General features: G+C 41.0%; 1 protein-coding gene across 2 annotated transcripts; it reads right to left on the bottom strand.

Moving 5' to 3' along the window:
* Positions 1-1,007: 1,007 nt before the first annotated feature.
* Positions 1,008-21,738, bottom strand: LOC110954784 (neuronal acetylcholine receptor subunit alpha-7-like). 2 transcript variants are annotated; one of them, XM_022199475.2, is made up of 10 exons: positions 19,637-21,738; positions 16,885-17,024; positions 12,846-12,890; positions 11,334-11,443; positions 11,172-11,251; positions 9,899-10,066; positions 8,136-8,330; positions 7,614-7,700; positions 7,394-7,503; positions 1,008-4,292 (listed from the first exon to the last, which is right to left on the bottom strand). In XM_022199475.2, the coding sequence occupies exons 1-10, from the start codon at positions 19,686-19,688 to the stop codon at positions 3,414-3,416; spliced, it is 1,866 nt and encodes a 621-aa protein (XP_022055167.1). In that variant the 5' UTR covers positions 19,689-21,738; the 3' UTR covers positions 1,008-3,413. The 2 variants fall into 2 exon arrangements, with proteins under 2 accessions (XP_022055167.1, XP_051812785.1); XM_051956825.1 differs by having other exon boundaries at positions 11,334-11,440.
* Between the last annotated feature and the right edge of the window lie 48 nt (positions 21,739-21,786).

Here is a 21,786-nt window from a genome sequence, read left to right as displayed (position 1 = left end):
AACAGACTTGGTAAGATTTAGAGTTCTTGCAGTCTAAAATAAGTTTTCTCAGCTAATTTTAACATCTCAATATTCTAAATATAACATCTTATTTCAAGAAATCTTACCAAGACATTTTTCACTTCTTCTATTGGCAGATTTTTTCACTTATTTCAAGGTAAAAGTTCCTTGAAATGAGTTTCGTTTTCTTGTTTTGAGAGGGGCATTTTTCCAGTGTGGTGTCCTGCGACGGTGCAGCCTCAGATTGCAGAGATTGGCCCCCCGGCGCCGGACTCGTTTCATCCGCAGCCCGCCCCGCCGCTGGTGCATCCTCCGTTTCCTGCTCCGAACAAACAGCGCTGTCAGGACAGCGGCAGGTGGAGGCGGGAGGAGATTTATTACCTGTGCTGCTGCAGCCGAAAGGAGTTCAGTAGGCCATCGGCGCGCACCGAGAATCTGTGGAGCCAAAAAAGAACGGCCTCGGGGCTAAAGGTACGAGCGCCGGCGGTGCCAAGACACCAATTAGCCAAATTCAATCGTAATAAAGTGTTTGCATTATTTCACAGTCGATCATTTTAAGTGGGAACGTTCGCCAAGATGCGTCACATAAATCCACATAAAGACGCTCTGAATATATGTGCAGTCACCCCTGGATGCTGGGAGGAGCGCAGTTTAGCAGCATCCAAGAGGAAGAAGAAGAGGAGGAGGAGTGAATTCCCTCCACGCCTCCTCTTCCTCTCTCATTAATGAGCAATCAGTTAAAAACTTCATTGGTCCCTATTTGCTTCCTCAGCACATTTTTTTTCGCTCCCTCCTCTCGACCAAACTGCAAAGCCCTCCCTTCCATCGCTCTCCCTTCCTTCTGCCTCCTTTATTGCTGCGCTTCATTACCTCCATCTTCCACTTTTCTGGCTCTTTTTTTCCGTTCTCCCCCCTCTTTCCTCTCCCTCTCTCTCTGCATCCCCCTTTTTATTTTTTTATTAAACCGAGGAGGCAAACCAGAGAAGAGAGAATCTGATGCACGCCTGGCGAATACAAAAGAGCATTTATTTCACAATATTTACAGCTCCGTCTGTCACGATCCTCCAGGAGTTCTGCAAAATACATCCTTTACATTAGAAGTCACAGTATTTTTTCTTCTCTTTCACAGTAATAACAACAATAAAAATAATGTTCCTCATTGTGACTAAACAGTGGATCTATTACTTTTAGGTGCAGCAAGCTCGTAGGTGTCTTCCAAATCAGAAATGGCAGATGTCAGAGCTCTGCAGACGTTTTACAGGACAGAAATTGCAAGAGACAGAAAAATATTCCAGTGGCAGTGTCGCTAGATATTTTCCTGTTGGTGTTCTTTCAGCTTCATGGTGCACACCGTGCAGCAAACGCGATAGTTAAGGCCGATGCTGAGATTAATTCTCAGTCTCATTGAGCCAAAACACGGGTAATTTTCAGGGTTTGTTATTGTGGTAAAGACTTCTTCATGTGGAAAAAATAGTGATCACAGTGATTTTTGAATGTCGTGTGAAATGAAACTCGATGTAACTGAAAACTAGATTGAAACCTTTACAGAGCGGAGAAAAAAAACAAACGTCAGTGGTGACAAAATACATGTGCAGGAAACACAAGATGCCTGGTGGAAGACCGCCTGTCAGTAATGAGGTTTAATGTAAACGAACCCCGATTGAATGTAAATCTGTATCTGACCTTCAGCACATCCATGCCAAGCTGCTGCTGGGTCCTGTGGTTTCACATCATGGCAGTAAAAACACACAGTTAGGAGTCGAGCTTTGCAGTTCTCTCAGTTTCCTTCTTCACAAAATGCTTTTTCTTATTCATGGTATGTAGCAGAAGTGAGAACACCAGCATCGATATCTTGACGTGAAATGGTTGAAAAATTGCATCGATTTTTTTTTTCTTTTTATGAGCGACCAAAAACAAACACTTTGGAAAGACGAGATTGGAAATGGAGACCCAGAAGTAGAAACTCAGCTAAAGTGAGTCTGTCTGTAATTTCCAACCAGCCTAATGGCATAAAAATGATTCTAAAATCAGCTGTGAACAGCAGAACTTTCTCAGTTTGGGGCTTACGGGTTGGGCCTATGTCTGCATCATGGATCCACATGGAAAAGAACTGAACAGAGGAAGTGAAAAAATCTGATTGTGAGGCTTCACAAAGATGCAAAATTATACTGGAGATTAACTAAAAATCAGAGAAAACACAGAGTCAGCAGTAATCAGGAGGTATAGAAGGAGTCATAGTCAGAGATGGGGACTTGAGACTTGCACATGTGTGACTTGGTCCCATCTCTGGTCACAGTTCCACTGATCATGGCTGCAGTGGTCGTCCTCCTAAAATGACTCCACAGAAAATGAACTACTTTCACAATCTAGCTGTGAAAAACAGGCATTTCAGACTTGAAACAGGGGTTATCAATGGAAATCACAGATGTGTGAAGGATGGCGCATAATGTCAGCCACAGTGGATGGCATCCAAGAAAAAGAATACACTTCATTGCCCTTTGACACAAAATTGAACAACACTAAAAAAAAAAAACGTGAAAAGAAGCCTGATGAATATTGGAGAACATTCATTGGTCAGATGAAGATAATTGAGTTCAGATGGAGTCCAGCATGTTTGGTGTGAACCTGACCAGGACTACCACAGTGGATGCATGGTCCTGACAGTGAAGCACGGAGGTGGAAGTGTGATGATATGGAGCTGAATGAGAGCAAAAGGTGTTGTAGATGAACCAACATACTGGCTGATAAGATGAGTCCCAGTCTGCAGAAGCTGGAAGAAGATGGATATTCTTGCATGAGAACCATCCAAAGCACACACAAAATAAGTGAAAAGTACTTCATGGACAAGTATTTCGTCTGCCTGGAATCCAATATAACACCTCTGGGGGATTTTAAGTAGAAGGGCAGAGCAACACAACGTCTCCAGCATCTAACAGCGGAAATAAATGGTCTCTGAAGAATTAAAGAACATCTCTGCAGAACCTCGTACAATACGGGTAATGAAAGGTTTGCTGACTTTTGTTGCATTGAGGCAAATAACATACTGTTCGACTTAAAAGTAACGCAGTTATTGAGAGACCGAATCCTTTTACATTCAAGGTCTTTCGCATTTTGGTCACTTCTGCTGCACACCGCAGTTCAAAATAAAGACTATCCCTTGATTTTATCAGTTAAACCACAAACCACCGTTAAAACATTCATGAAACACTGTAAGGATGTGTGAGGATGATCGAGGCAAGTGTATCAGGAAAAAAGAATGTTTCTGAATCACAGTCCGCTCGTCGTGTGCCACAGTCCGCTCCGGCTCATAAATAGGAATTATTTGCTATTTCATGTCCCAGTGTCTCTGACAACAGTTGTGCTTCCTTCATCCATCAACACCTACAAATCTCTGGAGTCTCTTTAGTTGCCTCTCAGAGGAAGTCTTTGGACAGCGCTTCTCCAAAGTTGGGTGCAGCCATGAGGATAGCGATGGTGCAGATGATGTTGAAGACGCTGAATCCGACCAGGCAGAGTCGGTCAATGACGGCTGCGGCGAACTGCCACTGCTCGGCCAAACTCAGCTGCCGGTCCTGCTCACGAACCCGCTCGACTAGATACTGAACCTCCGCCAGAAGAGCCTGCAGCTGGTTGTCCACCGCCACAGACCGGGCCGTTCCGCTGTTGGAATAAACACCAGCAGATCTACCAACACCGACTTCTGAACCGCAGGGTCCGGAGGTGGGTGGGTCGGGTTCCGGGCAAACTGGAGGCTCCAGTGGAGGACTTCCAAACTTTGAAGCCGGGAGGTGGTGGTGTATCGGTGTATCTCCAACCGCACCTCCTCCTGCTCCTGCTGCTGCTGCCTCTCCATCTCCACCACCGAGCCCACTGTTACTCCTCCCATGGCTGGTGGTTCTGCACCTCTGCACTGGTTCCAGTTCTGCAGTGGTCTGGAAGCTCTGGAAGCCCATGTAAGGCAGGTGGCCGTTGGGCTGGGGGTGAGGATTGGGGCTGGGGTCTCTGTGGACGGGGTTCGGGAGGATGACCGGCTGGGGGTTGAGCCGATGGGGCAGCATGTGGGACAGGGGGTGGTTGAGCTGCACCAGGCTGGCCTGCAGGGAGTTGAGGCTCTGGGGGAGGATGGAGGGCAGCGGGGTGGGGATGGTGGTGGTGGTAGTGGTGGTGGTCGGAGAGGACAGGGTCTTACTCTGAGAATCCGCCTGGCTGCTGGAGAGAGTCGGTTCTACTCCTTCGCCCGGACGTTTCATCCGGAGGAACCAAGGAACCCACTGCAGCAGAACCAAGTTCACCTGACAGACAGAAACACAAAATACAAATCAGAAAATGGAAGTAAATGGAATCACATATTCACTCATAAACAAGCGTGGTCAAAAATGGTCTGAACCATTGGACCCGGACCAGAGGACTTCTCATGGTGTCCTATGGGATCTGGACCAGGGCGTTGGCAGTGGATCCTTTGGGTACTCTGGGTTGTTCAGTGGGGTCTCTGGGAGTCAAACTGGTTCCACTGCATCCTGTTGATGCTTGATCAGAATGGGGTCTAGGACATTTGGAGGTCAAATCAACATCTTGGGCGATTGTCATGTTCCTCAAGATGTTCCTGATTGATGTTTTTGCCATGTGGTGGGGTGTATTTTCCAGCAGGATTTCCATTTGAATGAAGAAATATTTTTGTTCTGGGACAATGTGTATTTGGGTGTCCAAGTCTCATCAACATGGACACCAAAATCCAAGGTTTTCCAGTCGAACACCACATAGTACTAAGATGATGAATGTTCTTCACTTCTCCTTTTTTATGTTGTTAGTTTGTGAGTCCGAGTCAAAAGGCTATAAATAGACTTCTTTTTTTGGTTCTTGAAGATGTTTCATCTTCATTTAAGACACTTCTTCAGCTCGAACTAAAAGACCATAAATCTTGAATCTTGAATCTTGAAGGCTGATCTACAGTTTGCGGCATCGCTGACCTCCAAAGCATTCACTGCTCTGTTTATGTTGCTTGTCTGTTCTCCATCTGCTATCCTGCTATCTCCCATCTCACCCCAACCGGTCGAGGCAGATGGCCGTCTTCCCTGATCCTGGTTCTGTCAGAGGTTTTTGTTTCCTCCTCGCTAAAGGGGCTGTTTTTCGCTTCTTTCCCACCATCGCTCATAGAAATCCAAAAGGGAACGTTGGATTGTTGGGTTCTCTGTTGGCCTTTTCACGGCCTAAGTGTCGCACTCGTTCAACCTTTTTCCATTATGTATGTAAATTCCTATGTGCGAGTCCGTTCATGCTCCTTCCAGCCTGACATCCGCCTCGTAATGAGTCGCCGCCAACCTCTAGTTCACTTGCAGCTTTTGCGTATTGTGCAGTTCGCCTACATGAATTCTCTCTTGGGTTAAAGCCACTTGCAGTTTGTAGAAGAAGAAGTGTTCGACACTCGACAGGGATTTCTGCTAATTTTGTACTTCTGTTTTCCGGATCCAGCAGGTCAGGTGAGTCAGATTTTCAATGTCAAGCTTTTATTTTGTTTCAACTTCTGTGAAGGTTTCAATCCAATTTTCATTTAAATCTAATTTCCACTGAGCAGGACATTCAAAATCATTGTCATCAGTGGTTTTCTAAGTGAATATTTTGTTCCATGAATTTAAAAAAAAAAAAAATTTCCTTTACAACGAGAAACCCTGAAAATGTTCGGTGTTTTGGCTCGATGAGACTGGGAATTAATCTCAGCATCACTCTTAGCAATCATTCGCAGTGCATACTATGAAGCAGGAGGCATATCATCAGAAAAATATCTTTTGTCTATTGCAATTTATTTTCCATCTAACTTAACTCTGCAGTGATTTGACATCTGCTTATTTATAAGACACAAATGATTGTCCTCAGAAGCTTGTGCACCTAAAAGTAATAGATCTACTTTTTATTCATGACGGGGAATCGTATTGTTATTGTTATTACTGTGAAAGAGAGAGGAGAAAGTGAAAGGCTTTTTAAAAAACCTGACATACATTCTCAAAAACCGATGCTTGTGCTGAAAAATACACCTGGACTGTGACTTTGAATGTGAATCATGACATGTATTTTGCAGAATTCTTGGCGACTCGAATGCCAACAGGGTTGTGATCGACTCAGCTGTAAATATTGTGAAAGAAACACTCTTTTGTATTCGCCACGCACTCTCTCAATCTACGTCTAGAATGTTAACATTTCTGTTCTAAAAGGAGTGTAAATTATCCTTCAGATGCAGGTGGATGCTGAGTTATGTTCTGATTTATTCTCCCCTATAAATAGGTCTGTTCAGTCCTTTGAACTGCATGGGCAACACTGCTCTGTTAATATTAGGGTTTTTTTGTTGGGTATGAAGTAAGATTTCTCCAAGAATCAGCCACATACAGAGGAAGTCGTGTGTGAAACCACTTATCAGGTACTTATAATGCATTCCTGCGTTTCCTTCCCAGATAGTTTCACATCAATTCATACCTCAATTAATGTGCATTTCTGGGTTAAAACCTCTTGCAAAGAAGCCTCTATTTTCCTCTAGTTTCCTCCATCTTCTGGTTGATGTCTATTAGCTGTTTGGAAATAATGTTTTGTAATTCACACATGGCTTTGACCACGGCTTCATCTATGGTGTCGTGAATGGAAGCTAATGCGACCGTTTCTGCTAGCTTAGCCTCGTCGCTGTAGCATGTACTTTCCATGTCTACATCCTTCTTTTTACTACTTAATGCCACACTAAGATCCTTTTCCTCTCCCCTGGACATTATCAGTTACCAAAAAAACACTTTGGTTGTAATTCTCCTGGGTTTGAGGGGTTTTAATGATAGCTCAGTCAGGAGCTGCCATGTTCATCGTAGCGCCACCAGAAGCCACTAACTCGTGCATCTTGTTCGTATTTTTGTTTTGCTGTATTGGGGGTCCTTGGTTTACAAAGTCCTCAACTTACGGCGTGTCGGCGTTACGTCAGAACTGGTTACGTGGAACTAGTTGGCGAGTGGAGCGGACGAGTATGTCGTCGCTTTAAGATGACTTTATTTACATTCGCCGGTTGTACAGCACCTTCGATTTTGCTACATTTGCTAACTTTTTTGCCCTTAATTATGGCTCCCAAGCATGAGTTGGACTCTTCTGATGGATTCCGACTTGTGGTGAAAATCAGCTTGCGTGGAGCTGAAGGAATGGAACTCTGGCTTAAGTCCAGGACCCCCTGGACTGAGTTTCTACTTTGAAGCCTGAATTTTCAATAAGGTCTTTTTACTATGGTTTTTGTTTTTGATTCGAGGAAACAGTCTCTAAGTGCTGGAGTGTTATATAAATAAAGTCCACTTGATTGATTGATACCACAACCTGGAACACTTGTACGATGTTTAGCAAATAAATTAATGCAGTCTTTCCAATTCTAACTCACCCATCTTGGTATGTGTCCACTGTTGGGGTTGTGGTGATGGAACTGGAGGACGATGACTGTAGCCACCACCGACATCCCGACAATCACCATGGTGCTGGCAAAGTACTGACCTGAGAGACACATCAGGCTGCAATGACAATCTGTATTCCATAAACACTGTCAGTAACCCACATACAGAAATATGCACAGAAAGCAAAAAATACAACAACAACAAACTGACCAATCAGCGGGACCGAATCTGAAGTGGCGGGCATAATCTCTGCAACCATCAGCATGAAGACAGTCAGAGACAGCAGAACCGTGATGCCTGGAGGCAGACACAAGACACCAGGGAGATGAGAAGACAGAAGCCTTTAGAGAACAAAGTACACCAGTTACACTCAGTGGAACGGGATAGTTGGTATGCTGCACTTGGGTTCTTCGCCACAATCATCCGTCTTACTGACACTCCTCGGAAAAACGTATTCGATTTTGCTCGTTCTCATCTCGCCTCCCGCCTTTTCTGCCTTTGTGTGTCCTGACGCCGTACAAAAGCTCCAACTGAGAGCTTCCCGGTAGTGTTAACAGAGAAAGATTGCAAGAGAAACAGTGGAGTGGAATAAGCTCTCACAAGGAGGAAAACTCTGCCAGAGAATGCATTTTATCTCATACGTCAGAAGCAGAAGCACCTCTTGTTTTTTCCCATTTTCTTCGAGCATGCCCCGTTCTTACTGTCAAACAATCCCCTATTATTATTCCTCACCCAGGCTGATTTTCTCCCCGGAGTTGGCGGGCAGCAGGAAGACCAGCAGGGTCATGGAGGACAGCAGCACACAGGGGATGAGGAGGTTGAGGGCGTAGAACAGCGTTCGCCTTCGCAGCGTCACCACAAATGTAACGTCTGGATAGGGCTCAGCACAGCAGTCGTAGAAAACCTCGTGTCGACCCCCAGGGACCTCTGAGAGGACGAGGAAGGACAGAAATGCAGCAGAAATGTTAAAATATGACAGGAAATACGGATAAGGAAGCAAAAAAATACAAGACAGGCCTCATAGTAGAGACTCAGTGCAATTAACCTTTCATTACTTTTACATGTCCACCTTTATTCTTCTTCATCTCTCAGAATAATGTTCTGTCATCCTTTTAAGACTGATTTTTAGCTGTTTCTTGCGTTTCCCTTTTAATACCCCGAAAGTGTCCGATTGGATTCAAGTCAGGCATCAAACTTGCTGACACTTTTTATCCTTTAGAAACTTTTGTGTGATTTACGTCTTCGGCTGGTTCTCATGCTGGAATATTCGTCTTCTTCCAGCTTTTGCAGACTGGGAGTCATGTGGTCAGCCAGTATTTTGGTTTATCCAAAGACATTCGTCTATAAATGTGGTCTACACAACAGCTTTTGCTCTCATTCAGCCCCATAGCATCACACTTCCACTTCCACTGACCATGCATCCACTGTGGTAGTCCTGGTCAGGTTCACACCAAACATGCTGGACTCCATCCGAGCCCAACTCGTTCGTCTCGGAAAATGTGCTCCCAACTTTCTTCAGGCTTCTTTTAATGTCCTTTAGCAAAGTTAAATCTTGTGCCAAAGGGCGATCAAGGGTGTTTTTCTTGGATGTCGTCCACCGAAACTGACATTATGCACCGTCCTTCACACTGTCTGGGCCTCACAGAAATTCTAATTTCCACTGATTACCCCTGTGTCAGATTTGAAAGAGCTGTTCTGTTTTTTTTCACAGCTAGATTGTGAAAGTCCTTCGCTGTGTTTTGAGGCATTTTCAGAGGACATCCACTGCAGCCATGGTTAGTGGTACTACGGCTCCTTCTATACCTCCTGATTACTGCTGCTTTGACTGATTTCTAGTTGCTCATTGATTTTCCTGGATCCTTTTCCATCGTTGTGAAGTCTCACAGTTGGATTTTTCAGCTTCTCTGGCATCTATTTCCATGTGGAGCCATGATGAAGACGTGCAGATTGACACAACACATAGATCCAACACTGAAGTTAGTTTCAGAGATCGCAGGTTTTCTAGCTTGTGTTTAGTTTAGTTTTGTTGCACTGAGTTTCTGCTTGGGGGCCTGAATCTTATAATAAAGACCTTCTAAAGTATTCGATTGTTTCATAAAAGGAAACACTGTTAAACCTAGGGGGGAAAAAAATGCAATTATCGAGAGATGGTGCAATTTTGAATCATTTAACATTTAAGTGGTTTTGCTCACTTCTGTTGTTTACTATAAAGAATCTCAGAACGTCAATATAACTGATTATTTGTATTCTGGGCCGTGAAAGGAAAAAGAAGGAAGTCTGGCATCATTAAAACATGCTATTGAACTGAGCTGAAGCAGAGAGAATGATCTGCTTTTGTAAAAAAAAATTACATCGAGGAGTGTTTTCTGCAGAAATTACATTATATTACTAAGCTGTATTCCCAATTACACTGTAGGAATGTGGACCGTGCTGTAGCACTCGGCTGTTACTAAGCAACGCGGCCCATCATCCAGGGCCCTGACAGCCCGGCGTACCCAGCAGGTCCCACTCTCCGTTGGGCATGTATCCGGACACGTCTGCCTCCTTCATCTGGATGTCCAGCAGCCAGCCGTCAAACGTCCACGAGCCAAACTTGAGCTCGCAGCGCTGAATGTCAAATGGAAACCACCTCACGTCCACGCTGCACGTGCTCACAAATATCCCTGGAAATGCAGAAATAACAAGCGAGGACGGTTTACAGACAAAGGAGAGCAAATCATCTGCAGATGTAATGAGGGAGGGGGACTGCTTGGTGAATCCGTCTGGAAGTGGATAAATATGTGATTGTGATGTGACTGTTTACTGAATTATTTTGCTTCAGCGTGAGTAGCGTTTACACTCCCGTTCAAAGGTTTGGTTTCACTTAGAAATGTCCTATTTGTGAAAGAAAAGCATTTTTTTTCAATGAAGATAACATTAAATGAATGATAAATCCAGTGTAGACATTGTTAATGTGGTAAATGACTATTGTAGCTGGAATACCTCCATAGGGGTACAGAGGAACATTTCCAGCAACCATCACTCCTGCGTTCTAATGCTACATTGTGTTAGCTAATGGTGTTGAAAGGCTCATTAGCTGCATTTCCATTACCCTTAGATATGTGCAAAATATAAATAGCGCAATAAAAAACTGGTAATGGAAACACCTGAATTTTGAAAAAGGACTAAAATATCGCTAAAAAGTTTTTACGCTCTCATGAGGTGGATTTTCAGACGTTTCGATATTGAAAAATATCACAAAGGCGCAACGGAAACACTTTTTCCGCAATTATACGTCACCGGACGTGACGTACCTGGTCACATGACCAGTTCTCTCGGAGTAAACATGACGCGGTACGTGTGGACAGAAGAGGAGACCGAGACTTTTCTTGCCATAATTCTTGAGAAAAACATCACTGCCATACTAGACGGCAAACAGCAGTCGATGTAAACATAACACCAACACACAACAGGTTTTGGGCGTCCGTTTTCCTGCAGTGAAATCTCGCGGGATGATATTTTACGAGAGTTACGATGCTTCTGCCCAGAACAACCTTCAATGGAAACACGTTCAAAGAGCAAATATACTTTGATGAAATTTTAGTAATATCGCTTTTATTTTGCGAAAAACTGTAACGGAAACCCAACTAATGATGATTAGAAAACCCTTGTGCAGTTATGTTAGCACATGGATAAAAGTGTGTTTTCATGGAAAACATGAAATTGTCTGGATGAACCCAGACTTTTGAGCGGTCGTGTTTATGTTTAGTTTCGAGACCAGAAACGTACCTGGAGGTAGATACTCACAGAAGCCGCTGGAGTTGACCAGAACGTTGGTCTTAAAGGTGGCATCGAACTTGTCGTGAGCGCTAAAAGCAACAGAAACGATTTTTTTTTTTAGAGAAGAGCTCCAGAGCTGGCGGCGTTTATGTGCGTTTGTTCGTCACACACCTGTTGTAAAGCAAAATGTCAGGAGTCCAGACCTGGTCGGGGGTGAAACGCAGGTTCTTAACTCCAGGATACTCAGACTGGTTCCACTGGAGGTAGTGGTCGTACCACTGCTGGGAGACACAAGAAAAAGTCTGGTTTTACATGAGAACACTCAGATATGCCGTTAATAATAAATACGCACACATGCTGCGGGGAAGCTGGAATATTTCAGCAGCCGCAGAGCCAAAAAATGTGTTAAAATAACAGACAAAAATAGTCTTTTCCCACATTCTTAAGCCTTACATTCACACGTGTGCAACCAATGAAATGACCAACAATCATATTATGTATGTACAGACATTAACATATAATGATGTAGATCAACAGATAATGTACTGTACACTGTAAAAAACAACAACAACAAAGGGAATATTCTTCAGCTGTGTACCAAAACTACTGGAGAATAACTGCCTTATTTCTTTAAAAAAAGGTAATTTTCCATTATCCAGACAGTTTGTTGCCCTAATTTTGAATGTGTTGCTTTTTTTTGGCTTTTTAATGCTAAAGAAGGATGCTTCTACATGTAAAAACAATTAAATTACAGATATAAATAAGGTCAGATATTGTTAGAATACAAAGCAATACTTAAAAAGGCTTAATCCTGCAGAAAAATGCCAGTATTAGTGGGTTTTATAGTATAATTTTATGTAACAAAATTGTTGAAAGGTGAAACTAATTTCAATTTGCAAGAACCTCATGTTAATTAAAATCATATCATGTAAATAAATATGTAAAGAAATTAGGAAAAACAGAGAAATTTTATATTTGTGTTTAATAATCTTATTCACATTGTTAAAAAAAAACTAAAAAACTGTTTTTACATTACTACAAAAACAAGTCTTAATAATAATAATAACTATTATAATATTCCATAATTAAAATTTCTTTACTGGCCTCAGTGTGACATTCTAAGTGTATTATATGTGTATTTATTTAGATTTTTTAACGTTTAATCTCCGGACAGATGGAGATTTTCATCTGTTAGATAAAAAGGAAATAAAATCAAAAACATTCACTATTCACTATTTTTGAATTTTATTGATATTTTGTCCAAAAATCTGGAAAAAAATAGCTTTAAAATTAAAATGAAAACAAATCGATTGTATTATTTTCCATATTACTGTATTTTGATTTTGTACACAAAACTTCTATCACATTTCTGCTTTAATTTACTGGAATTTCTTCCCAGTTTAAGGTTGTTTTTTTGTAAGACTCCTCGTCTCAGCTGAAGTCTTTTGAGGCCTAATTGTTGTTTGTGATCTGCGGCTGTAAAATAAACCCGACTAGACTCCAGATTAATGGCTCTGGCCCACATTCCTGCGGTTCTGATGATCCTCATTATTGTTCGGGGCAGAAGGAAGACGCCGTCGTCCTGCTGAGCTGCACATTAGCATGAAGCTCTGCAACGACTCTGCATCACCCTGCAGCAGATCCAGATCAATACGGCAATATTAACGTCGTCCATTTACTCACCATCTGCAGCCAGGCGTTGGTGGTCAGGATCTGGTTCTTCTCATCCTTTTACACGACACAAAAAAAGCAAGCATGGGAATAAATTACTTCATGGGTGTGAATTTGATTTGAATATTGGAGGAAACATGAAGCAAAAGAAACATTTCGAGTGACAAATATTCAAATTTCCTGCATTCTGGAGGCTTTTTGTTTTATCCAAATCAAGCTGAAAAGTTTGTTTATTTGCACTTCTGTTGCAATGTCAGTGTTTCCTGTAGTAAATATTGTAATTTGCTCTGTTTATTTGCATAAAACCTTTTAAAAACTAAGTTTTAAAGGTGCTTAACCGATGAAAATAAGAACAGTAATCACAAAACACATGAATGATAATAATCCTCGAGGATGTTTAGAGTTTTCAACACTTTGTTTCGTGCATTCTGGTGAATTTTTCTGCGTTTTTCTTTGGTTAAAACAGGCTGCAAAGCTGATAACGTTTGCTTAGTCACGCTTCTGATGCAACAACTGAATTTTGCTTTTTATATTTTGCATAAAACCCTAAAAACTCGGCTCATAAAGGGGCTTAACCTCTGAAAATGAGGACGGTAATCATCAATCACATTAGCATAAATGAAGCCAAAGGGCAATGAATAGATGACGCCAAAACAGCCACTGCAAACACTATAAAATGTATAATTTATAACATTTAAAACTGTGCCCAACATTCGTTTATAACCCCGAGTTCATTGAAATATCAGAGGACACATTAAGCAGGAGGAAATATTGAGCATAAAACACTTAATTTCTTTAATTCTGGTAATTTTTTATTCGTCTTTGTTGGCTGAAACATCTGGGATGAGGGCAAATGTTGAATTTAGTTTAATTTATTTGCATAGAACCCACATATACGAGGACATTAATCATAGCAATTAAAATCAAATGTATTAAAATAGATTAAACTGCAATACCGCTTTGAATTTGCATATCTACACTGTAAAATGTGGATTTAAACTGTAGTAAGGTGTTAAATCTGCACATCTACACTGTAAAATGTGGATTTAAACTGTAGTAAGGTGTTAAATCTACACATCTGCACTGTAAAATGTGGATTTAAACTGTAGCAATGTGTCAAATCTGCACATCTGAACTGCAAAAAGCCAATTTATATTGTAGAAATGTGTCATATTTGCAAATCTGCACTGTAAAAACTGGAATTATACTGTAGTGATGTGTCAAATCTGCATACCTTTTTAAAAATGTGGCCTTAATTTTGCTTCACAGTGAAAATATACATATAAAAACATTTTTTTTCCTTAAATTTTTACCTATAGCAAAGTACCAGAAGGAGTACTGCAAACATTATAAAATATATAATTTCTAACATTTAAAACATTCATTTATAACCCTGAGTTCATTTAAATATCCAAAGACACATGAAGCGGGAGGAAATATTAATTATGATGATTTTTTATGCATCTTTGCTTGGGGAAAACATCTTGTCTGGGGTAAATATTGAATTTTGTTTTGTTTATTTGCATAAAACCCACACATACTAGGACATTAATCATAGAAATTACAATCAAGCACATTAAATTGGATGAATAAACCACAGAGGGCAGTGAGTGGACGAGTCCAGACTGTTTACTGTAAACAGCTGCTGAATTTTCTGCATCAATTTATGGCATAAATGTCTTCAGTTATGCCAAATAAAACACAGAATTCAGGCACGATGAGTAGATATAGTAAATAAGGGCGTTTAAGAACGGCTTCTCGGGAAACGTTCCGGGGGAAGGATCTGTCCTTAGTGGGGATTTCGTCATTGGACAAGGAGAGCAGGGAAGGTCTACAGTCAGGAGGTCATCCTGTCAGCTGTCAGGAGAATATGACAGGAGCTGCAGCCTTTAGAGGAGAAATAAAGCTTTCTATTACCCCTGCTGGGTCAGAAAATGTGCTACAGGAAGAAATGTTTGAATCATTGTAGAGAAAGATTTACTGCCAGTTTGAGGAAGGCGTTTGACAGTCAACCATCAAATCCTATTGACAAAGCTCACATATTTTAGTCTCTCTGCAGGCGCCACATCATGGTTTAAATCTTACTTCTCATAGAACACAATGTATAATGGTTGATGGTGTGAAATCCTCCTATTGGAGTACCCCAGGGCTCGATCCTAGGTCCTTTATTAGACACTGTCCCCACCTGGATTTAACTGTTGTTTCGTGTCATTTGTCGCATTTTTTGTCGTGTTATTTCTCACTTTTGTCGTTTTGTGTCTCATTTTCTAAATATTTTGTCTTGTTTTGTAGCATTTGGTTTCCCTTTAAGGTGCATTTTTACACTAACCGAGGTCGAAAACAGTCAGAAAATCATGAAGATGTCAACCGTTTAATATGTAAATCAGCACTAAGTTTCCTTTTTCACTCCAGTTCAAGACAGAACAGAACAGTTTGGAGTTTTTTGGAGACACTAAGTTCATTTGATTAGACTGCTGGAGCCAAAAAATCCATTTTATTGAAAAGAACAGTGAAAAAACAAGTGATCTTTTGACATGTACAGACGAAAAAACTAAGACGTCTTACAATTAGTCTAACAAATAATGAAAGACTTAATTAATTCTTGTCCAATATTCTGCATGAATATCCAAAGCCTCAAAGGCAGAATACAATTTATTTAGTAGAATAAAAGACGAATACGAGGACAAAAAGACCCAGAGAATAGAGAAAAAGAAGAGGAAGCAGTAAATATGTGTTTTGTTTGTTTAATAAGCTGAGCCGAGATAATAATGTGTCACATTCAGTGGTGTTTTAATTATTAGTCCTTCAGCTCGGTGATTTTTGTGTCCATCTGCTGACACATTTTGTCACTTTTTGTTGTTTTCTGTGAAGTTTGGTGTTAAAAGTTTTTCTTCTTTCTTTAACACTCGCTGAGTCTGTTTTTGGTCAGAATCCGTCTCTGTTTTCTATCCATGACGGTGAAAAGACTATTCAGCCTTTTTATATTCATGGTTTAGTTGCAGAAAGAAATAAAGTTTCTTCTGGTTCGAGTCCTCCAATGTTCCAGATGAGCATCTTTGGTTAACCTTCTGAACCCACTGATAAGTTTTTAAAAGCTGCAGGCCGTGTTTGGCAAGTTTTGAAGGGAAAGTAGCAGAAAATCGATAATATTGAAGTCACCATTTTCTCCAGTGTAATTTTCTACATGTTCCAAACAAACAATCAAAGAAATTCAACTTTTTAATAATGATTTCATGCTCAGGATGCTTAGACCTGGACCCCAAATTTAAAAAAAAAAAAAATTAGCCCAAATGTTTCTTACTAACAAGAATCTGCAAATCTGCACTGCAATACATGGATTTAAACTGTAGAAAAGTGTAAAATCTACACATCTGGACTGTAAAATGTGGATATAAACTGTATTACTTCTAAAAAATCTGCATATTTGCACTGTAGAACTGGATTTAAACTGTAGAAAAGTGTAAAATCTGCACATCTGCACTGCAAAAAGTGGATTTAAACTGTAGTAATGTGTCAAATCTGCACATATGGACTGTAAAATGTGGATTTAAACTGTAGTACTACTTCAGATCTGCACATCTGCACTGTAAAAACTCGTTTAAACTGTGGTAATGTGTGAAATCTGCACTCTAAAAATTGGATTTAAACTGCAGTACTGTGTCAAATCTGCATATCTGCGCTGTAAAACGTGGATTTAAAATGTATTACTGCTTCAAATCTGCATATTTGCACTGTAAAATGTGGACTTAAACGGTCATAATCTGTTAAATGTGCACATTTGCACTGTAAAGCATGGATTTAATCTGTGGAATTTTGTCAAATCCGCACATCTGCACTGTAAAAACTGGATTGAAGCTGTCAGAATTTGTCAAATTTGCACATCTGCACTGTAAAAACTAGATATAAACAGTGGTAATGTGTGAAATCTGCACCCAAAATGTGGATTTAAACTGCAGTACTGCTTTGAATTTGCACATCTTCACTGTAAAAAATGGATTTAAACTGTGGTACTTTCATTGTACGAATGTATAATTGAGTTTTTGATGCCTACCACGTCCATGACCTGCATCAGAGTGAAGGAGAACTGGACGGTCAGCGTCTGGGAGTCGTTGGCCACCGGCCTCTCCATGGGGTTGTAGTCTCTGAGCAGCTCCCTGAGCAGAAAACGCTGGTGAGGACCCTGCAGAGACACTGAAGATAGAGAAAGAGAGGAGGGTCAGATCACAGCAAACAGCTGCTAAAAGAAAAGCGTGTCAGAGGAGAAGCACTTTAGAAAAACACTGCCATCACTGTGACGGAGTCTGAGCGGGAAAAAGGCTGAAATTGTAGAGAAGAAGCAGACTAACGGGAGGCGAAGCTGCAAGAAAAGTAATGTTTTAAAAGTGGTACGACGGCTGGGAGATGAATGGTGACATGAGAAGAGAACACAGTGGGGGAGAGAAGAAAGAACGGCGCTCTTCCTAATCAATTACGCCTCTGATTGATCACGCAGCCAGGAGTCGTAAAGACGTCGCTTTCCTCTCCACGCGGGAAATAGTGAGGCCGTTAAACATCGAGACGCCCCAGACAGACTCGCAACAACAACCAGAGCTTCGAGTTTCTCTGTTCGCTCTGAAACTCCGCCAAGAGCCTCAAATCACGGCTCATTCGCAGGGAGCCATCACATCTGGAGGGAAGAGGCTCAGAAACAACCAGAAAAGCTCAGATAACAACAACACAACGTTCATCTGAAGCCCAAACACACACAATTATTCCTCCTGAAGCTAAATTATACATTTATAGTGATATGTCATTGGAAATATTGTATTTTCTGGCTGGAAATTATATGAAAACTGACAAAATGTTGCAAATTTTATGTTGTGTTTTCACTAAAAACACCCCGTCCAAAATGATTCCTCCACAGATTCTAGATGGATTCAAGTCTGGGCATCAATTTTAAAGGTACAAATAATTAAAATAAATACATAGAAATAGTTTAAATTCAACTATTAACATCTCTAACTCAATGTCTTACTGGCTTTGGTCACATTTTTATGTCATTTCCAGCCAGAAGAAACCTACTAGTCAAATAAACATTTCTCTCTTTGGCACTGGATGGTTTCCACGTACGCTGATGACATATTTATACAGACTGATGAAAAACTTTCTTTTGCTCTCTAGTTCTCAACACATTTTGGAGACATTTGCAGAAATTAGACATTTTTCCAGCATAAAAGTCTCCACTTCACAGCTCCTGAACATTTGAAATCACATAGAAGCTGCATTTGGTCACAAATTGGCTGCAATTTCAACGAGTATGAATCATTTCAAGCACATATTTTCAGTGTGGAACTCCTTGACCTTTTTCATCATGCTTCAAACTGCGGACCTTGAAAACACTCTGATGTGACTTTACAGCCTTTAAATGTCTTGAGAGCAGCTAAAATGTGCAGCTCTCTCTCTCACTGATGGACCCTAACAGCAGCTAGTAATGACTGTTAACTGACTAGAGAGCTACTGCATCGTCTGTTCTCAGTTTATAGAGCAGTAGAACGCTCTAGAACATTGTAGGAATTACCAGGAACATTTGGAATAAGATAAAAGCTTCATTTTCCCCAAAAAACTGGCAACAATTTCAAGGAATATGACTATTTTTGCACATTTCACTCATTGGCACTAGATAGTTTCCTCATATGCTGATGACATACTTCTAAACATTGAGGAAAAACTTTCTTTTGCTCTCTAGTTTTCAACACATTTTGGAGACATTTGCAGAATTTAGACATTTTTCCCAGCATAAAGTTCTCCACTGCACAGCTCCTGAACATTTGAAATCACATAGAAGCTGCATTTTGTCACAAATCTGAGTATAAATCATTTCAAGCACATATTTTTAGTGTGGAACTCCTTGACCTTTTTCATCATGCTTCAAACTGCGGACCTTGAAAACACTCTGATGTGACTTTACAGCCTTTAAATGTCTTGAGAGCAGCTAAAATGTGCAGCTCTCTCTCACTGATGGACCCTAACAGCAGCTAGTAATGACTGTTAACTGACTAGAGAGCTACTGCATCGTCTGTTCTCAGTTTATAGAGCAGTAGAACGCTGGTTTAAAAAAAAAGAGCAGGAACATCTGGAATAACCAATGCAGGTTAAAAAAAAAAGAGCAGGAACATCTGGAATAACCAATGCAGCCTTTTCTCAACGATTTGCATCAATTTCAAGCGTGTGAACAATTCTTGGCATGGCATTTTTTTGTATTAAAAATGTAAAAAAACAAAAAAACAAAGCACCTCCAGCACCACACATCACTTGTTTTATCACTTCTTTATGTCATTTCCAAGCAGAAGAAACCTTTTTGTCAAATAAAAATCCACTATATGTAAAACTGTGTACAGTTCTGCTGCAGGGTTAAAGCGCTACAGTGCAATAAACGCTTGGAGATTAATGGGGCAAGAGTCAGATTCATTTTCACTAACTGGACTTTAATTAATATCAATATGACTCCACAGATGGTGCGTCTATAATTCAGATTAATAGTCCCCTTGTGTCCATAACGTCCAGCTGCAGTAAATTAAGCGGCGGGAGCCTCGTAATCACCTTTCTGTTTCCCCTCAGCACATCTTTTCTGCTCACCTTCTTCTTGTTTCATCATCATTTTTCACATCATAATGTCATCTAAAACAGCTCAGCTCGCAGTGAAGGTATCGCACGTCACCCCGCCGCTGCCTCAACAGGAAAACAGATGTGTTTTCTGCACGCAAGCGGACGTATTGCACATGCAGAGAAACCACACACTTGTTCGAGCGGTGAAAGTCACTCACCTCGCAGCAGAGTCGCGACTGTCAGCAGCCAAAGAGCCACAGCTCGCCTCATTCTGCATCCCTCGGTGTCAGCATAGGAAGAGTGGCAGGGAGGGAAAAGAAGTGAGGTGATAAAAGAATAATAATGACAGGGATGTGAGTGGACGGAGAGGCTGTGGGGAAGAAGTGTGGAGAGCTTCTGAGCGGTGGTGGTGGTGGTGGTGGTGGTGAGGCAGGGAGAGGAAAGGGGGGGAGGATGGAGTGGGAGAGGGATGCAGGGGAACGAATAAAGAGGGAGATGCTCAGAGGTGGGAGAAGCCGAGCGTCCGTCAGGCTTCCCAGCTCGTTAATTTCCTGCAGATTTTATCATCTGCCACCACATGTCAGTCATTTGTGATCAATTCGGGAGCAGATTCACGTTTTTAAACACAACCATCCATGCAGGAAACAGGATTTTATTTGAACTGTGGTCCATTTGAATGGCTTTATACACATAGATACTTTAAATAGTTTATTTTTTAACTTATTGCAGCTCTTTTCTGATTCACACCAAACAGCCAAATTCTAAAGTTGCTTCATTTACTTGCAGAGTAACACTGACACCTGCTGGATGAGTTGGCGAAGTGCACTTTTCGCCGCTGCTTGTTCAGCAAAATATTAAACATGGCTCAAAGAATTAGACTTCGTTATGCACACAGAACCAGATTCTGTTACAGTTTGCTCAGCACAGAATTAAGACATAGTTACACTATTGTTCAAGAGTTAAAGTCATCCAGACAATTCCATGTTTTCCATGAAAACTCCCACTTTTATCCATGTGCTAACATAACTGCACAAGGGTTTTCTAACCATCAATGAGCCTTTCAGCACCATTAGCTAACACAATGTAGCATTAGAACACACAAACTGCGAGTTCTTGAGGCCGACTCCACAACGTGCACTTGTTTTTCACAATTTGCTTGTTAATTATTAATTTTTTATTAGTTTTTTCCTCGTGTTTTAACTGTGTGATTTTTATATTTGATTCTGCCCATCTCCCTTACAAAAGAGGTTGTGAATCTCAGTGAGATTTCTCAATTCAATTCAATTTCACTTATTTAGCGCCAATTACAGTCAAATTGTCTCAAGATGCTTTACAGAACCCATATGCCTGAAACCCCAGAGCAGCACCAATGCGACAGTGGCAAGAAAAACACCCTTTTAACAGGGGAAAAACCGAGAGCAGAACCCGGCTCTTTATGTGGGGGATCCATCTGCCTGCTGGCCGGGGGGTTGAGGGACAGAAGAGGTAGAGGGATGGGAGAAGAGGAGGGTCGGGACAAGGAGCATATAATACACAGTTGGATACATGCATGATCAGACAGATGATCCATACAAAGTACAAGCTAACATGTAAACTGATTCATAGTTTACTGTTATGATCTACGCCTCTGGCATTAATTATACTGCATATATAGCTAGCAATAAAATTCAAACAGTATGTAGATGAGTGCATCAAGTATAATGAGGGCAATGCAGAGTAGACTGGTGGAAATGAGCAGCTGGAAGCAGTGGGCTGGAGGAAGGTCAGCAGCAGCATCCCACAGTGGACATGATGGAGACTGGACCAGCTGGTGGGACAGCAACCACAGATCTGAAGCATCCAGCTCTGGGACCAGGGACACTCAGAGAAATAACACAGGGGGAAACAGAATGAATGTACTGCAATAACGTTATGTATGTTAAATATAAAGGTAGATAGAGAAGGGCTCAGTGCATCCAGAGAGGTCCCCCAGCAGCCTAGGCCTATAGAACTACTAGGGGCAGAACTAAGGGTCACCTGGTTAAGTAAAGGTTAATAAATTAATGAAATTTTCTATTATTTTGAACTATTTCCCACATATACTAACTGCAGGAAGTATATAAAGTTTTTTTTAAATTGAATTGAAAAGAAGAAGGAAAAGAAGAAGAAAGAAGAACAACAACAGCAACAAAGAAATAAAGAAAGAAGACAAAGAAGTAGAAGAAAGAGAAGAAATAAAACAGCAAAGAGAAGAAGGAGAAAGAAAAGAAAGAAGATGAACAACAACAAAGGGAAGAATAGGACGAAGAAGAAGAAAGAAGACAAAGAAGAAGTAGAAGCAAGAAGATCTAGACCAACAACAAAGATAAGAAGAAGAAGAAAGGAAGCA

The sequence above is a fragment of the Acanthochromis polyacanthus genome, chromosome 12 (assembly GCF_021347895.1).
Source record: "Acanthochromis polyacanthus isolate Apoly-LR-REF ecotype Palm Island chromosome 12, KAUST_Apoly_ChrSc, whole genome shotgun sequence".
In the NCBI taxonomy this organism is placed as follows: Eukaryota; Metazoa; Chordata; class Actinopteri; family Pomacentridae; genus Acanthochromis; species Acanthochromis polyacanthus.
This window is presented reverse-complemented; position numbering and strand designations above follow the sequence as displayed.